The sequence below is a fragment of the Conger conger genome, chromosome 11, assembly GCF_963514075.1.
Source record: "Conger conger chromosome 11, fConCon1.1, whole genome shotgun sequence".
NCBI classification, from domain to species: Eukaryota; Metazoa; Chordata; class Actinopteri; order Anguilliformes; family Congridae; genus Conger; species Conger conger.
This window is the reverse complement of record NC_083770.1, coordinates 50,602,981-50,618,096: the sequence shown is the minus strand read 5'-3', so window position 1 is coordinate 50,618,096 and position 15,116 is coordinate 50,602,981. Positions and strand designations below refer to the sequence as shown.

The window sequence follows — 15,116 nt, the reverse complement described above, 5'->3', positions numbered from 1 at the left end:
CCGAGGGCCCAGGGACCTTCATACGGTCTAAGGGCCTGCCGCAAGGGTCTGGGGACCACATCAACGTGGGGACCCCCCCCTAATGCACCCCCGCCCTACCCAAGCGTTTACACTCAATCTGAGAAATGCTGTCACCAGCACAAGGTTAAATGGTTAGCCTGCTTTTATTATCACAGACGGGGCTGAATCACAGACTTACACTCAGTCCTGTTCTTCTCCAGAACAAAACCCAGCCAATGAGTCTGTGAGTGCACTGCCAGGATCCTAAAGCGTGTGTGTGTGTGTGTGTGTGTGTGTGTGTGTGTGTGTGTGTGTGTGTGTGTGTGTGTGTACACACGCATTTACAATTCTATGGGGGGGGGAGGAGGGAGAGATTCACTTTTAAATGAAAGCAATTTTCTACTCATAAACAAATGTAAAATGACAGTGGAGTAGAAGACAAATGGTCTTAAAGAAAGCAGATTTAAGATCCTTCACATGCATCCTGATTCAATAAATACACTATGGACATGGAGGAGAAAATAAATTAAACTGCTTAACCATTACATATACAACTGCTCTGTCACAAAGCTAGTGACGCTGATTTCAGATACTTTACTGCTGAGCAGAATCTCTAATGTCAATGATGCATGGGGGTACAGGTCAAGCATGCGTACTGCTGTTTAGAGCAATTATTTAAGCTGCATTTTTAGAAGTAAAAAATATAAATGTAAATCCTGACCAGACTTCTCTACAGCTAGGTCACGAGCTACAAAACAGAAGAGGGGTCAATCTAATTAATTTCCCTGCTGAAATGTAGTTGCTTTCAAAGTAAAAGTTTTTGAAAATTAATGCCTCATGTTAAGAACACAACTGGTGAGGTTTTCTAGCTTTGGGTGATGGTGGCCAAGGCAAAACAAAGAAAATAAACATTTGCTTCCTTGAAATTCCAGGAGAAAGTGACAATCCACAAAAATAAAAAGAAATTTTAAAAACATAATTATGTTCAGTCACACACCATTTTTTTTTTCCTCCTTTTTTATAATTTTTGGGACATTGTAATTTGTAACAATATCGGTGAAAAGGCTGCATTCTTTTGATGAATCAGTGTGTTACAAACTGAATTTTAGGGAAACTTAAAACGGTCGTTCCACAGAACACAGTGCCACTTCAGAATCAGAAATCAAAGTAAAAATATCTATGAAACATTTTAGACACCACCAGGACCATGCCGCTTGCTGCTCTTAAGGGCTGTCGTTTGGAAAGGGACACAAAGGTGAGACTGAAGATGGGGATGGATAACAGCTTCCTTCCCAAAGGGCACGGAATCTCGCTTTCAAACAGTCAAAAATGTCTACATCACAAGTGCACTATTATCAAGCTGCGATCTTTAAACAAAGAGCAGAATGTTTTTTCTACTGTTTGTTTCCCCATCTTAACAGGTTGTTCTCTAACCATTCGTCTCTTTTTGAAATTTAAGAAAACAGTAGAAAGTTAGTAACGGCCTCAAGCTAACACCAGAGACGAGACTTTTCTGATCCAGTCTTGCTTGAAGGTGGAGGTGTGCGCGACGGGCCCTGCTCGGGGGGTGTGACGGGCTAGAATGACGTGTACGTGAGTGTGTGCGGGAGGGTGGGGGGGTGGGGGGAGGGGCGGGAGTGGGGGGAGGCGGGGGGGGGGAGGGGGGGGGTTGGGAGAGGAAGGGGTACACACTTGTCAAGCATTAGTCCACTGGTCGCTTTTCGGCATGTTTCTTTGTAAACTCTTCTGCGTTCTTAAAGAATTTTTTACGGTCCTTTGAGTATTCCTCTGCTAGGTCGGCCCTCAGGGGGTGTTCTGGCTGGGGGTCGTTCACCAGGGCGATCAGGGACTGAATTACTACAATAAAATACAAATTAAAGGGAGAGAATGTGTTAAAGCCATACATCCACAATAAACAGAATCATTTTTATAATATACTTCAGGCTCATCGTTTTCAGGGGTTTTTCCTCATTACTAGTATTTTAAAAAAAATTAAATAGGTGAAAACATGCGTCATTTTTCAAAAACGGGTGGAAATCGGGTTATAATAATGCAAATTTCCAGGATAAAATTTTGAACAGTGTCCATTCCTTTAACTGTAGGCTTTGTTAATAGAACAATGATCGTGTGCATTCCAGGAGATTGGATATGTTGCGCCTGCTATTTTAACTGCACATTCAATGATGTTCGCAGTGACATATCCAATAAATAGGCCTAATATTGTTCTATTACAAAATACTAAGGAATCCTGCGTAATCCCTTTAGCCGCATGGCCAGAGTGCGTTTATTTCAATTAAATCATTTGTAACTGCGAAAATACGTTCCATATTTTACATGAGGTGACAACACAAGTATGGGTGTACCCATTCACTGATTTGCATTTTAGAACTTCACAGACGACATGAATCTGGCTAAAATTTGTGTTCTTTTTCAGTGTTACTTTTTCCTGCTTCTGTCTCTGAACCGTAGTCAGGAGACATGGGAACGGACCGAGCCCCCGTTCCTCTTCCATTCCATTCCGACGCTAATTATAGCTAGTTAGCTGTCGCTGCACTCGTCAGCAACACACAATTTAACGATTTAGCTTCTGCTCCAAAAACAAGGAGTCCTTAATTTTCTTCCTTATTACACCAGAGAAAATGCCATTAACTCCCTTGTACGACCGTATTTTCTCCGTGACCATGGTCGTTTTCAAACGCGCACACACAAAAACTCCACTCACTCTATCACCACTCCCAGCAGCCTCACATACACACACGGACCAATCACACGATCCCCACTCTTAAAGCTGCATACCCTCATAACGGCAATGGTCTAGAGAACCAAATCCATAATAGATTTTAATTCCAAAAACATTTCAAAGGCAAAGAAAAATCTATAAGAAAATAAAAAATCCGGGCGGAAATCTATTTAATCCAAACTGTCGTTTGAAAAAAATCCAGGAATTCTTCTGGGGAAACCAGTTAAAACCGACAATGATGAGCCTTGAATAAACTTTATGCTTGCGTCAGGGATTTCATAAGTTCATGGAACTTTTTCAACGACACATTTGAACTTGTGAAGACACTTAACCACGGTCACAGGGATGCAGGGTGGAGAGGAATTGAAGAAACTAGCATTAGACATGCTTTCAGTTCTATCACTGAGCGTTACGTTAAGACACAGCATTAAGACCCGCTCAAACGAGTGCAAGGTCCTATCCTGAGGTCCTGTTATGTGCTGTTTAACCAACTGACCTGCACTTGCCTAAGGTCAGGGTTAGCCGCGCTGATGTGAACCCTCCCATGCACAGGCACTGGGTGAGGACCAGGTTAGCCGTGCTAGGCATTCGCTGCGCTGGGCGTTAGCTGTGCTAGGCATTCGCTGCACTGGGCGTTAGCCGTGCTAGGCATCCGCTGCGCTGGGCGTTAGCTGTGCTAGGCATTCGCTGCGCTGGGCGTTAGCCGTGCTAGGCATTCGCTGCGCTGGGCGTTAGCCGTGCTAGGCATTCGCTGCGCTGGGCGTTAGCCGTGCTTTACGCGTGCTGGTGTGAACCCTCCCCGCACTCACCTTGGTCAGTTTTGGTAGCTGGCTTCCAGTTCTCTGCGCTGATCACCGGCAGACACACCTGGCCCTTCTCGTCAATATTGGGGTGGTAGATCTTGGTTTTGAAGGTGATCTTGGGGGGCTTGAAGGGGTACTCGGCAGGGAAGTTGATCTCGATCCTGAACGCTCCTTTGTCGTACGGGGGGTTGTCCTGTAACATTCAGGTTCTGTTAGCGCTCTACGCACGGTTCTGATTGACCCACTTAACTTGCAGAACTGGATCCTGGAGCCACTTCCCATGCATCTTTTCACTGGTTTAAAAAAATCATTATAATCCAGGGTGCTAGGTAGTACCCCCCCTAATCGGGCAACATTCAAGTTTAATAAAAACACACAACAGTGGAAACATGAAAAGCACAAGTAACACGAATGTAAAAGTGTTATGTTATGTTTTCCACAGCCTTGATTGTGTCAGTACAAACTTGTTCAAATAACACATTAAGAGAAAGAACCAGGAGCTCCTGCCCCCTATAGAGTGTTAGCGGGACAGCACTTCCAGAAGATTCCAAAACGTGGTATTTTCAAGTACTATTGGCATATACGGCAGATTACGCTCCTGTAAATCATTAACAGCAATACTTACGGGAACAATAAGCCCTTGCCAATTCAAAATGTTTGCTTCATCAACATGGATGTTACGGAAATTCTTCATTCCAGAATTGTGCAGCTCATCAAGTTCCTGTAAAAAAAAAGAGGAAGGAGAGATTGAGGTTGTAGCGCTACATCCCTCTGATGGGGGGGGGGGGGGGGGGGTGAAGCGCCGGTCTCAGTCTGCCGCTTCGGACAGGTTATCCTGCCTGTCTCCTGTGACCCAACGAGGAGGGCACAGGCCTGCACCTCCCTGGGCCATGGGGCTGGCACTCTCAGCTCTCTACGCTCAGAGAGTACAGAGCTGGTCAGAACCCGACAGGAACCCAGCCAGTCCTCCAGCCTGAGAAGGCCAACAACCTGATGCCATTCACAACCAGCTAAACGAATAAGTGACCCAAAATACCAAAATAAAAGGAAACTTTCCCAGAAATGTATTATACGTCAGTACAATGGGCCAGAAGAGTTAGGAGCACCTTTGGCTGGAAGAATACTGGAGAAATTCCAATGATTTCAGCTACTGAGCCCGGCTTCTGTTGCCGCTATAGAAATAGCACATTCTTCATCGGTTTCAGGTAACAGGAAGAAAAAGAACTGAAGGCTTCCCATGTTTCAGGTCTAACTGCACAGCAGCAGCCGTCTTAGCGAAGACAATACGGCGCGTCAGACTCGCACACGTGCAGTGACCTTTGTTTAGTCGTTGCCACACAACATGTTGGCTAATTTAGCGAGCTACGGTGACAATGCCACCACTATGCGCCTTTCCATAAGAACAGGTTTCGGCTTTGTTTCCCAAAACAGTTCGTGTGTTGAAGTTCCCACCCGAGTATCTTGTGTAGCAACTAGAGGCCAATGGTGGTCAACAGTGGGTGTCCTTTAGATATGCTGAAAGACCAATGCAAATATCGTATAAAACCGAACTCCTCCAATTACATGTGGAAAAAGAGAGTCAGTCAATTATCTAACGATACTCATTTAGCTAGTTATCCAACTCCACTTAGAATGACTTCATAGAATGATAATCGAACTAACTTCAGCAACTTTTAACTTTTACCATTTAACATGACTACTTAGGTAGCAATATACGGGCGGTTGAAGTACCTGCTTGGTAGATATTTTTCTATTTTGATTTGAATACAAATGGTCGCTAGGTATGTGGGGGGAAATGGCAAGGAGTGGAGACGTTAGCTAGTAATTCTGCTAACGTTACAAATTCTAGCTAGCTGTAATTAGCAAGTTAGCTGAGCCGCTAATTCACAAAGGCGTACCTGACATTACCATGGGCCAGATAGTCCACTTCCGTGCACCTGCCATTACTGCTGATACGGTAGCTAAGTTAGCAAGCCAAATGAACAGCCGATCTTACGCTTGAATCTAGCAAACGAGATAATTTATTAAAAGTTATAAAGTTCACTGAAATGTTGGCTGGTATCATATGAATGTACCTTCCCCCGTAGCGTATGACGCACAGTTAGCAGCTACTTCCAGTCCCGGTTTGGATCGAAGCCAAGCTAACGGTACCTAATTAGACTGCCATTATGGAATTGAAACTTAAAACGAAACTTATCACAAAAAAACAAGAACAGATTGCGATTAGTTCAGTTTTAATTTATTTCGGATCGCTAATATGTTCATGGCTGAAGGAATAACCCAGCAGTGCCGCGTTCACACAATAAGATTTGCGCTTCCTGTGTGTCAGAAACCAGCACAGCGTCCTTTCATTGTATCCAGCTAGCTACCATTAGCCAGCCAACCCAAGACAATCGGTCTTTTTCAGGGTACGAACATTTCTGGAGCAAAATAGTATATCAAATAGTGTCATAAGATTGTAAGACATTGTTATTTTAGTCTATGGTCATTTTCTGACACTTTCTGTATGAGAAAAATACTTCCGTTAATCCACAGATCTCCGGCCTAGCCAGTGCCGGTGCGCTTCCCTTACTCACGGCCCCACAATATATTTAGCTAGCTTCAACATAATAATTATCAGGCTTACTGTTGGTGGAAGTACGACTTTAATCTATGTATACAAATCTTATTCGTGTATGTGTTACGTGTTATCGAGGATGTTACGTAAATATTGGCCTTTTCATTAGTTTAAAGAAATGAAACCAGAAAAACGTTAGATGAGGAGATTTACCTTCTGCAGCCTCCTGCTCGCCGCCATCTTGGATCAAGTAACTACTCCCAGAATGCACCGCGGCGGCAGGGTGGCTAAAGCAGTCGTGACCACTACTTCCTGTGGGTACTGAGGGTGGGAATACTGGAAGGTTTACGTTACTCGAACTTTCCTGCCTATTTCAGTATGTTGTCCATCACAGGAGTCAAATTGCTGGTTGCTGTGATTTCCCTTTCAATTAGCAGCGTGTAGTCTTTGGAAACGAGGTGAGTAGAACCTTTAGGCGATTACTGCCTTACGTTAAGCACCCAGGAACACATCAGGAACCAGCATACACTGCTCCCACCAGTTTGAGATACAAGGTGTCTACTACGTTTTTTTGTTTGTTTTGTTTTTCTCTTAGACTTTTAAGAAGCTATTTCATTAGGACATCACCATTAAGCTTCACTGATAACAGATTTTCTAATCTGACAGACTTTAGCAATAATAAAGCATGTTTCATGCTAACTTTTATTAACGCCCACTTTTGTTGTCTCTTTCCCTGTTGTCGTGCTTACTGTGAATCTGACAGCAGTTGTCATGGGTACATACCTTCAATGGTGCAGCTCATACTCAGGTGTACAAATTTTACGGCAAATTAGGTCTCTCTCTACCGATTAAATTGTAAAAGTATTCTTTGCTCAATATGAAACTAGTTGATGTTGAAATATCATGGTGGAGGACCCACTATCTTGGTTACATGAGCCTTAACCACCAATGGTAGCACCTACCTGGGTAATGCACAGCTGCCATTTTGTGCCATAATTTTCATCACAAGTGAAGATGAGGGGGAGGGAATGAGTGACGCAGTGCAGTACCATTGCATTCACCACAGTTATGTGGACTACATTCATGTGTCTCAGACTGGGATTAATTCAAATTAATTCAACCAAACATAGTAGTGGCGCATAATGTTTATTCTTCACCCTAATATTGCTTGTATTTGCATCTTCAAACATCAGGAAAAAGCACATTTTGACAATGAAAACTAAGATAGTTTTGTCAACCTCATCATAATTAGGCTACTCCAGTTACAATTATGTTACTGATTTCTGCTGCTCTGTAAAGCGTCTTTGTGACAGTCTTGCGTAAAAAGCACGATACAAATAATACTGATTACTGGGGCCATCAGAAACGTACTCATATATTTCACTTGTTTCATAATGCTAATAGTGGCCGTGGTTACACTATTATCATAGTGGCAATCATTACACATCATACAAGTGGAAAGTCTGTGGGCTAGTGTAGTAGACCTTGTGGTTCCCAAGCTGCAGCATCAAAGACTGGCCGCAGGCTGCAGGTGGTGTTTAATAATGAATAATAATGTCTTATTTATCTGACACTTTTATCCAAAGTGACTTACAGTTGATTAGGCTAAGCAGGGGACAATCCCCCCGGGCCCAACAGCTGTCCGGATCTTATTGTGGCTACACCGGGGCTTGAACCACCACCAACCTTCCAGGTCCCAGGCATATACCTTAGCTGCTAGGCTACAGGATGCCCCAGTTTCTATGGACTGTGCTACATCTGCAGCACAAGGAGCACAGCTTTGTGTTATTTTTGTTACGATAATGTAATTATTTGGCTGCAGAAGGGATTTGATTTGATTAATAATAATCCTGTATACATGTAGTCAGCAATAGATGTAGTCATGCTTTTCACTTTTGTCTTCAGGTCAAAAACTTTTTTGTCAATACCTCGTCATATCATACACCAGTTATCTTCTTCCCTATACATCTCATATCCAAGATTACAAAACTTCCTAAATCCCCAAATCCATGCACCTCCATGCACTCCAAAATGAACAGACACGTGTCTGTAAATGCTGTGTTTATGCCGCTGAGGGAGCGGTAGCTCCAAAACGTGTTTGCTGTCACTAAACGGCGCAAAGGGAGTTGCTGTAAAGTTCCAACACAAATCTGTGGCTACATCTATTGATTACATTGTGAAAGGGCCTCATTCCTTGAATACAATTTAAAGTCCATGGACAATCGACAGCAGCTCTGTTCTCTGGTTGAACAGCCATCTATCATTTTCAGTCGCTCAATTTTTTTTATATTTCAAAACAGGCACTAATACATATTTACCTGTGAAAATTAAAAGTTGCACTACAACAATATTTAATACAAAAATAATATGAATAATAATTTATAATACACAAACTAAATACAAATGCAACTTGATCAAAGGTTTCCAGACTTTTTTATTTGCACTCCTTATCTGGTGTTAAAGAGACCGAGATCTTTCAGAACTGGAGGAAGGTACTAAGGTGTGTCTATTGTCAGTGATGTTGTGAATTTTTGGATAAATGAATGATCATTGTTATGCAGGTATGTTTGGAGGAGAAGCTGAAGTCGAGTGGGATGATGTGTAAGACGGGAACATGGAATCAGGGAGGAGATGGGAGCTGAGCTGTTTCCGGAACATGACGGATGGAGGGGAAGTCTGGTGGCAGGTCCAGGGAGCCACGGCTGGTGGTCCGGCCTGGAATCACCGTGGAGAGGTGCTGCCTGTGCTATTATGGCAAATAAGAAACACATTATTGGGATTTCTGGGCTAAGAATAATTGTATACAATTTCAGGTAATTTTAAGCAGCACCTGTAAATGTGATTAATATTTTTGCATGTAACTAGATTTTTGGTGAAGTGTTGTGAACACACACTGATGTTGAAATTCTTCGCAAGAAAAATGTTGCAACTTTAGAAAATGATATATTTAATTAGGCAGGTTATCAGCAGAGAAAAAAGAATCACAGAACATAAGTAGGTAATGCGCCCTGTAGACCATAAGGGATCCGTTCTCCAGTACTGTACATATCTGGAGCATATACACCAATACAGAAAATAAATGTATCCCTCCTCTCCAACAGAATGGCTCTCATCTCCCGCTGTACAGAAAGGCTATTTTACTTTGGCATCCCCACAAAACACGCCAACATGACATGCCATTTCATTAATAGGTTCTCATTGCAAATTGCATTATTTTCTCTCTTCCCTCCCTTCGTAACCGATCAAGGGTTTACTGCTTTTCCAAAGTGATAATTGAGGTGAGAAATTGGGAGGAGTGGATTTTTCTGTCAAGCAAGTCAAGTCAAGTCACAGGAAGGAACAGACTCTAATGACAGGCTGGTGTCAGAGACTCTGTCTGCGACAGTGAGCAGTGAAAGGATGAATGTTTAGAGCCAGCTACTGTACCATCTGGAATGCTCTGTTATAGACACTATGGATATCACAGACTTGATCTGTTTATAGACCCCATATATATCACAGAATTTATAATGCATTCAAATGAAGCTTGGGGTTGCGGTTGCTCTCTGCAATACATCTTCCCAGTTTGTATAAAACAAAAAGTATAATGTATAAAATAAAAAAGCGAAATATAACTACCGTTCTCGCTAAATATGTACTCTGAAAAATATTCAGCTCGCTAGGATCATGAAATCATGATTATTCAGATGACATTCTGGACTTTGTTTGAATCTGATGGTGACAATTACGATTGCATTTAACTAAGAGCATCAACACATCAGTATAGTCAGACTGACTCCTAACCTTGCTTAAATCATGCATGTAGGAATATAAAGATTTCTATATTTTTGCTGTTGAATATCAATGTATAATTTCTTGCAGCATGCCTATAAATGCCATTTATAACAGCCAACGTTCAACAAAGGATCTTCCCTGTATTTTTATCACACCCTTTATACCTGACTGCTTAAAGGGGCAGTTCCCCCCCCCCCAAAAAAAAACACCAAGAGTGCTATCTATCTATCCATCCAGATAGTTTGACTGAGGTTTGATGAGTTGTACATATCTTCTGCAGCTCATTCTGATACAGTAGACCTCGAGGTCAGTGTTTGTGACAGTGTCTCTTTCTCAGTTTCTCACAAACATCCTCAAACCTTGTTGTTCACGGTTTCATTGAAAACTGCTTTCTATGAAAGTATGCCAACTGTAGTGCAGCGTATTCTGGGGTGCAGTGAGCTTTGGTGCCGAACATTTGAACTGTGACATGTCTCTTCAGAGTTGTGCACAGACGGCCACAACATGGTCACATTCACATCCCCACAGGGAAGAGGGTCACCTCATGACCTTCCAACTAGCGCCACCGTCAGGCAAAACGTTATCGAGGAAAGTAATGGCTGGACTGCCAAGATCTTTGCTGTACACACGTGTGAGGGGAGGTTGTGGTGCATGGGCAGGGATCCCTGCTCTACTGAGTGCATTCTCTCTCTCTCTCTCTCTCTCTCTCTCTCTCTCTCTCTCTCTCTCTCGTTCATTCTTTGTTTGTTGGATACTGGAGATTATAACCCACTGAATCATAAAAGATGAGAATTGAAACTGAAATTGAAATCCTGACATTAAAAATATTACAATAAAATGAAATGCATATTTAGGCCCACTCTCCCGACAGTCGTGTTCAGATTCTGAGACTACGCGGTACCAGTGCCACTGAAATAAAAGTCAAGAGAGACAATGGACCGGTTTAGTCTAGGACTCGGCTTAATCTGTGTGTGAATCTGGTCCTATATGTCACAGCCTAAGATGCCGAAGCGTATTCGTGTAGACGTGCATTTTTATGTCTAACTGAAGGATATATTTTGTTTACAATTTTGTTCAAATAATATTTTAAATATCGGCGATTCTCACATTTCGGATGAGCGGCGGCACCGGCGCGTGGTTCCTCCCACACGTTCACGGTTTACTGGAACCCTTCCACGTGCTGGTTATTTCTGCTCCGTCGCTTTCGCACCGTTCACGGGAAAAATCTATTCTGTGTTGAGAGGAAGATTAAAACATCCCACCTTTATATTTAGAAACGGTGCTGCAAAATTAGTGCTACAACTGGCTTCGCAGACTGGGTTCTCCCTACCTTGTCGTCCGCGGTGGGCACACCCTCTGCCACACGGTTTTCTTCACCGCTCTGCGCAGCGCGGGACTGCCCCAGATGTACAACGCCGGCGTGCTCAGCGCGTTCAGCCGCGCCATGATGGCGAAGAGGTTGGTGGCCTCGTTCCTGAATTTCAGGCCGTGCCTCGTCAGCTGCTTCGCAATAATGTTGATGAAGGAGGGACACCAGAGCGTCAAGAAACTGATGACCACGAATACTATTATTCTCAGTGACTCCTTCTTGCTCTCCCTCTCGGCGCTCGGTGGGTCTCGTGCAAGCTGATACCTGGCGATCACATACAACTTTATAGTCATAAGCACTTTAGTGAGCACTATTAGTTGTAAAGTCATGACGCCAAATGCGTGTATTTGCGCAGCTTTCGAAATGGGAACGACGTTTTGCACTGTCACAATAATATATGTGTAAAACCAACAAAACAAACAAATTACAATGACAAGCGGTCGCAAGATGTATCGACTGTAGAAGAACGGGTGGCAAACGGCGATGTAGCGGTCAATCTGTGCAAACAGAAAAGTAAGGATGTTTACTCCAAGAAATGAAGGTAGAATGTAGTATGTACCGTTCCTTGACGGATATCCCTCCTGTACATCAAATAGTCCAAGATAATAAACTGAAAACCCGGTAAGAGTGTCACTAATGCTGGTGTTGAGCATGAAAATAAATCTGTTCTGACGCCGAAGACTCCTCGTGCTCAAGATACCAATGACCACTGAGCCCGCGAGGAGGACCGCGCTCGTAGCGAAAATGATATGGAAGAGAAAAATGAAGTAGTCTTCGGGAAGCTTAAAGTCAAATGAAAGCGGAACGCTCGCGTTGTAGGAGACCATGGTGTCGCAGACATGTGCGGGCGTTCCGTCTGCCTGGATGGCGGGATCCACCATATTTTATGGCGCAAAGATTCTCCTCCCTTGAGGGTGCGCTTCTCCTTCGTGTCAGTGAGCGACGGTCTCCGGAGAAACGCGAGACTGCGAGGTGATGCCGCCTGTCACTGGCGATGAACGCCTCACGCCCCACGTCGAGCAGGCCTCCTTTAGCGACCATTAGAACGGCAGACCTTTACTGTTCTATGGCCGGCTACTAAGTACTAAGTATGCGTGCTAGATTTAGTCAGAAACTATGTACTTTTCTAAACACAATGTTACAAAGTGCTTCACAAAGATACAAAGAACCAAAAACACGAATACGTGCAAATACTGTGGATAATCAATAATACACACAAACAAAAACACTTAGGCAAACAGAATATACACAAAATTATGATCTCATATTCCTCCTGTTCACCTTAAATAAACACAATTAGGAATAACATAGGATTTACATTTTTATGCTTTTCTGTTTATTTCAACAGACTATTGGAGCAATAAGAACTATATAGGTTTGTTAATTGAATGTAAATTATATAGGTTTTTTCTATAATGTACAGACATATGCTGTATATATAATGGGATACCAGTCAACTAGTTAATTGCTGTCCCCTTTCCCGGCATGATTTCCCCAGATGGAGCGGGAGATGGGCCGGTAACAGGCTTCTGTTTCCCTGGTCCTGGCGAGCCACAGGGTGTGCTGATTTTCGCGGTTAGCAACTTAATTAACATAATTAAATCACCTGCGGTACGGATGGTGCAGTGGGTAGCACTGCCGCCTCACAGCAAGGAGGTCCTGGGTTCGAATCCCCGTCGGCCGGGACCTCTTTGTGCGGAATTTGCTTGTTCTCCCCGTGTCTGCGTGGGTTTCCTCCGGGTACTCCGGTTTCTTCCCACAGTCCAAAGACATGCAGGTTAGGCTGATTGGAGTCTAAATTGCCCGTAGGTATGAGTATGTGAGTGAATGGTGTGTGTGCCCTGCGATGGACTGGCGACCTGTCCAGGGTGTATTCCTGCCTTTCGCCCAATGTATGCTGGGATAGGCTCCAGCCCCCCTGTGACCCTGTTCAGGATATGCGGGTTAAGATAATGGATGGATGGATGGATAATTAAATCAGTTTACGCAGTTAACTCAGCGTATGCATTCTGAATTGGCTGATTGTTCTAAGGCAGCACAAGTGGCATCAGCCCCTGCGCTCTCGGTCCAGGTTTGGAACCCTTGGCCTAAAAGAAGCACCTCGGCATCGTATACACTTCTGTTTCTTTTTAAAGGAAAAAAAGATTCCTGATTATGTGTATTACTGCTCCCTTGTCGTCTTTTATGATTCAACAACAACAATAAACAAATACATAAATAATAATAATAATAATAATAATAATAATAATGATAACAACAAAAACAACAACATATGATAATACATCGGTTCATAGGAACTTTATTATTTTTTGTTTATTCTTTACGGCAACAGAACTATTGCCATTAATTTCTGTATCAATATTACACGTTGGGAAAATGAACTTACGTTTATTCCCGCTAGATGGAGCTCTAACTTCGTGCTTAAAGCTTGTCCAGAGCAACGGCATCTTAGAGAATGCGCGTGGCGCGCGTGCTCAGAAATGTTTTCCTTCTTTCGTTTATTATTTCGAGTATTACTGCTTTTCATTGTGTTTTGTTTTTTTTAATCAGTAAAAGTTCTTGTTTGAGCTGCTTGTTAAAGTAATAAGGATTCTGTTCATAATTAGTAATAGTATGTTCTTTTGTTCTTGTCCTCGAGAGATGTATTGTGTGCTTGATATTATAGTTACTTTCCGTCAATATTTACATGATGTTATATATTACTTATGCTAGTGTCAGATAAAATGATTAACAGTAAAGTAAAGATTAACTAGTGATAAAGTAACCCTTATATTTCTTCCATACAGTTTGATTAAAATGCTGCTATTAAACCGTTAAGCTTATTGTGTACTGAGGTGTGTATGTTTTCCCTCCCACGTGTTATCTGTAAGTTGTAATGATCTATTAATATGTAACAAGAAGGTGTGACTCTTATTCATCATGGGGGATTTTTAGTTCCGTGAGCAAGCTGAGCATTGTTTACATCCGTGATGATCTCAGTGCTGCCTGTATGATGCACTGCAGGGCTCAGTTCAGGACTTTCTTCACTTCTTTTTACAGTTTTTCTCTTTTTTTTCTTCAGTTCAATATGTCACCACTGCCCATACCAACAGTGCAGTCTGTAAGTATTTGGAAAGTGACCCTTTTTTTCTTTTATTTTTCTCAGTACTCCAGCAAACAAACAGTTGGAATAAAACAGTCACTATGTGGTTAAACTTCCAGCTTTATTTTGAGAGTTTTCACATCCATACTGTGTGGGAAAAACAGCCCTTTTTATACATAGTCCCTATGGGAAGAGAAGTAATTAAACAATTGAAAGTTGTGTAGAGTTTCATCATTAGTTCATGCATGAATGAGCTAGAAAAGGTCTAGAGTTGATTCTAGGAGTGTCATCTGTGTTTGGAATCTGTGATGGCAGCAGCAGGATGAATGCTGAAGTTTACAGAAACATTCTCTGCTCAGATCTGAGCAAATGAGAACATACTGCCAAAGCAAACAAGAGTCTGCATTTACGGCCCAAAAGGTGGATTGTTCTTGACTGGCACAGTAGAGCATCAACAGGGAAGACAACCAGCATATGGTGATGTCTATAGTTTGTATGCCCCTCCTTTCTGATATCCCTATCCTTGTCTAACCCCCCCCCCCCCCCCCAAAACATTAAAAAAAAAAAATGCACTTCTGATGACAACTATGTTTAGAACAGCATTTCCTGTGTATTTTGCTAGTTTCTGGATGTGATGCTCTGACTTATGGTAGAACCTATGCACTTGTAAGTCGCTTTGGATTAAAAGCGTCTGCCAAATGACTAAAATGTAAAATGTAAATGTATGCTTCAGAATGTCATTGATTAAAAGGATTTGCAATAGATTTCTATTATTTCAATGGCAAAATAAT

At 42.5% G+C, this 15,116-nt stretch overlaps 2 protein-coding genes across 2 annotated transcripts; both read right to left on the bottom strand.

Moving 5' to 3' along the window:
* Positions 1–448: 448 nt before the first annotated feature.
* ube2l3b (ubiquitin-conjugating enzyme E2L 3b) lies at positions 449–6,445 on the bottom strand. Its single transcript, XM_061260807.1, has 4 exons — positions 6,314–6,445; positions 4,169–4,264; positions 3,550–3,736; positions 449–1,857 (listed from the first exon to the last, which is right to left on the bottom strand). The coding sequence occupies exons 1-4, from the start codon at positions 6,338–6,340 to the stop codon at positions 1,703–1,705; spliced, it is 465 nt and encodes a 154-aa protein (XP_061116791.1). The 5' UTR covers positions 6,341–6,445; the 3' UTR covers positions 449–1,702.
* Positions 6,446–8,654: 2,209 nt separating this feature from the next.
* On the bottom strand, positions 8,655–12,070 carry LOC133140682 (somatostatin receptor type 4-like). The gene is made up of 3 exons (XM_061260806.1): positions 11,205–12,070; positions 10,982–11,105; positions 8,655–8,846 (listed from the first exon to the last, which is right to left on the bottom strand). Exons 1-2 carry the CDS (start codon positions 12,068–12,070, stop codon positions 11,027–11,029), a joined length of 945 nt encoding a protein of 314 aa, XP_061116790.1. The 3' UTR covers positions 8,655–8,846; positions 10,982–11,026.
* Positions 12,071–15,116: the final 3,046 nt, after the last annotated feature.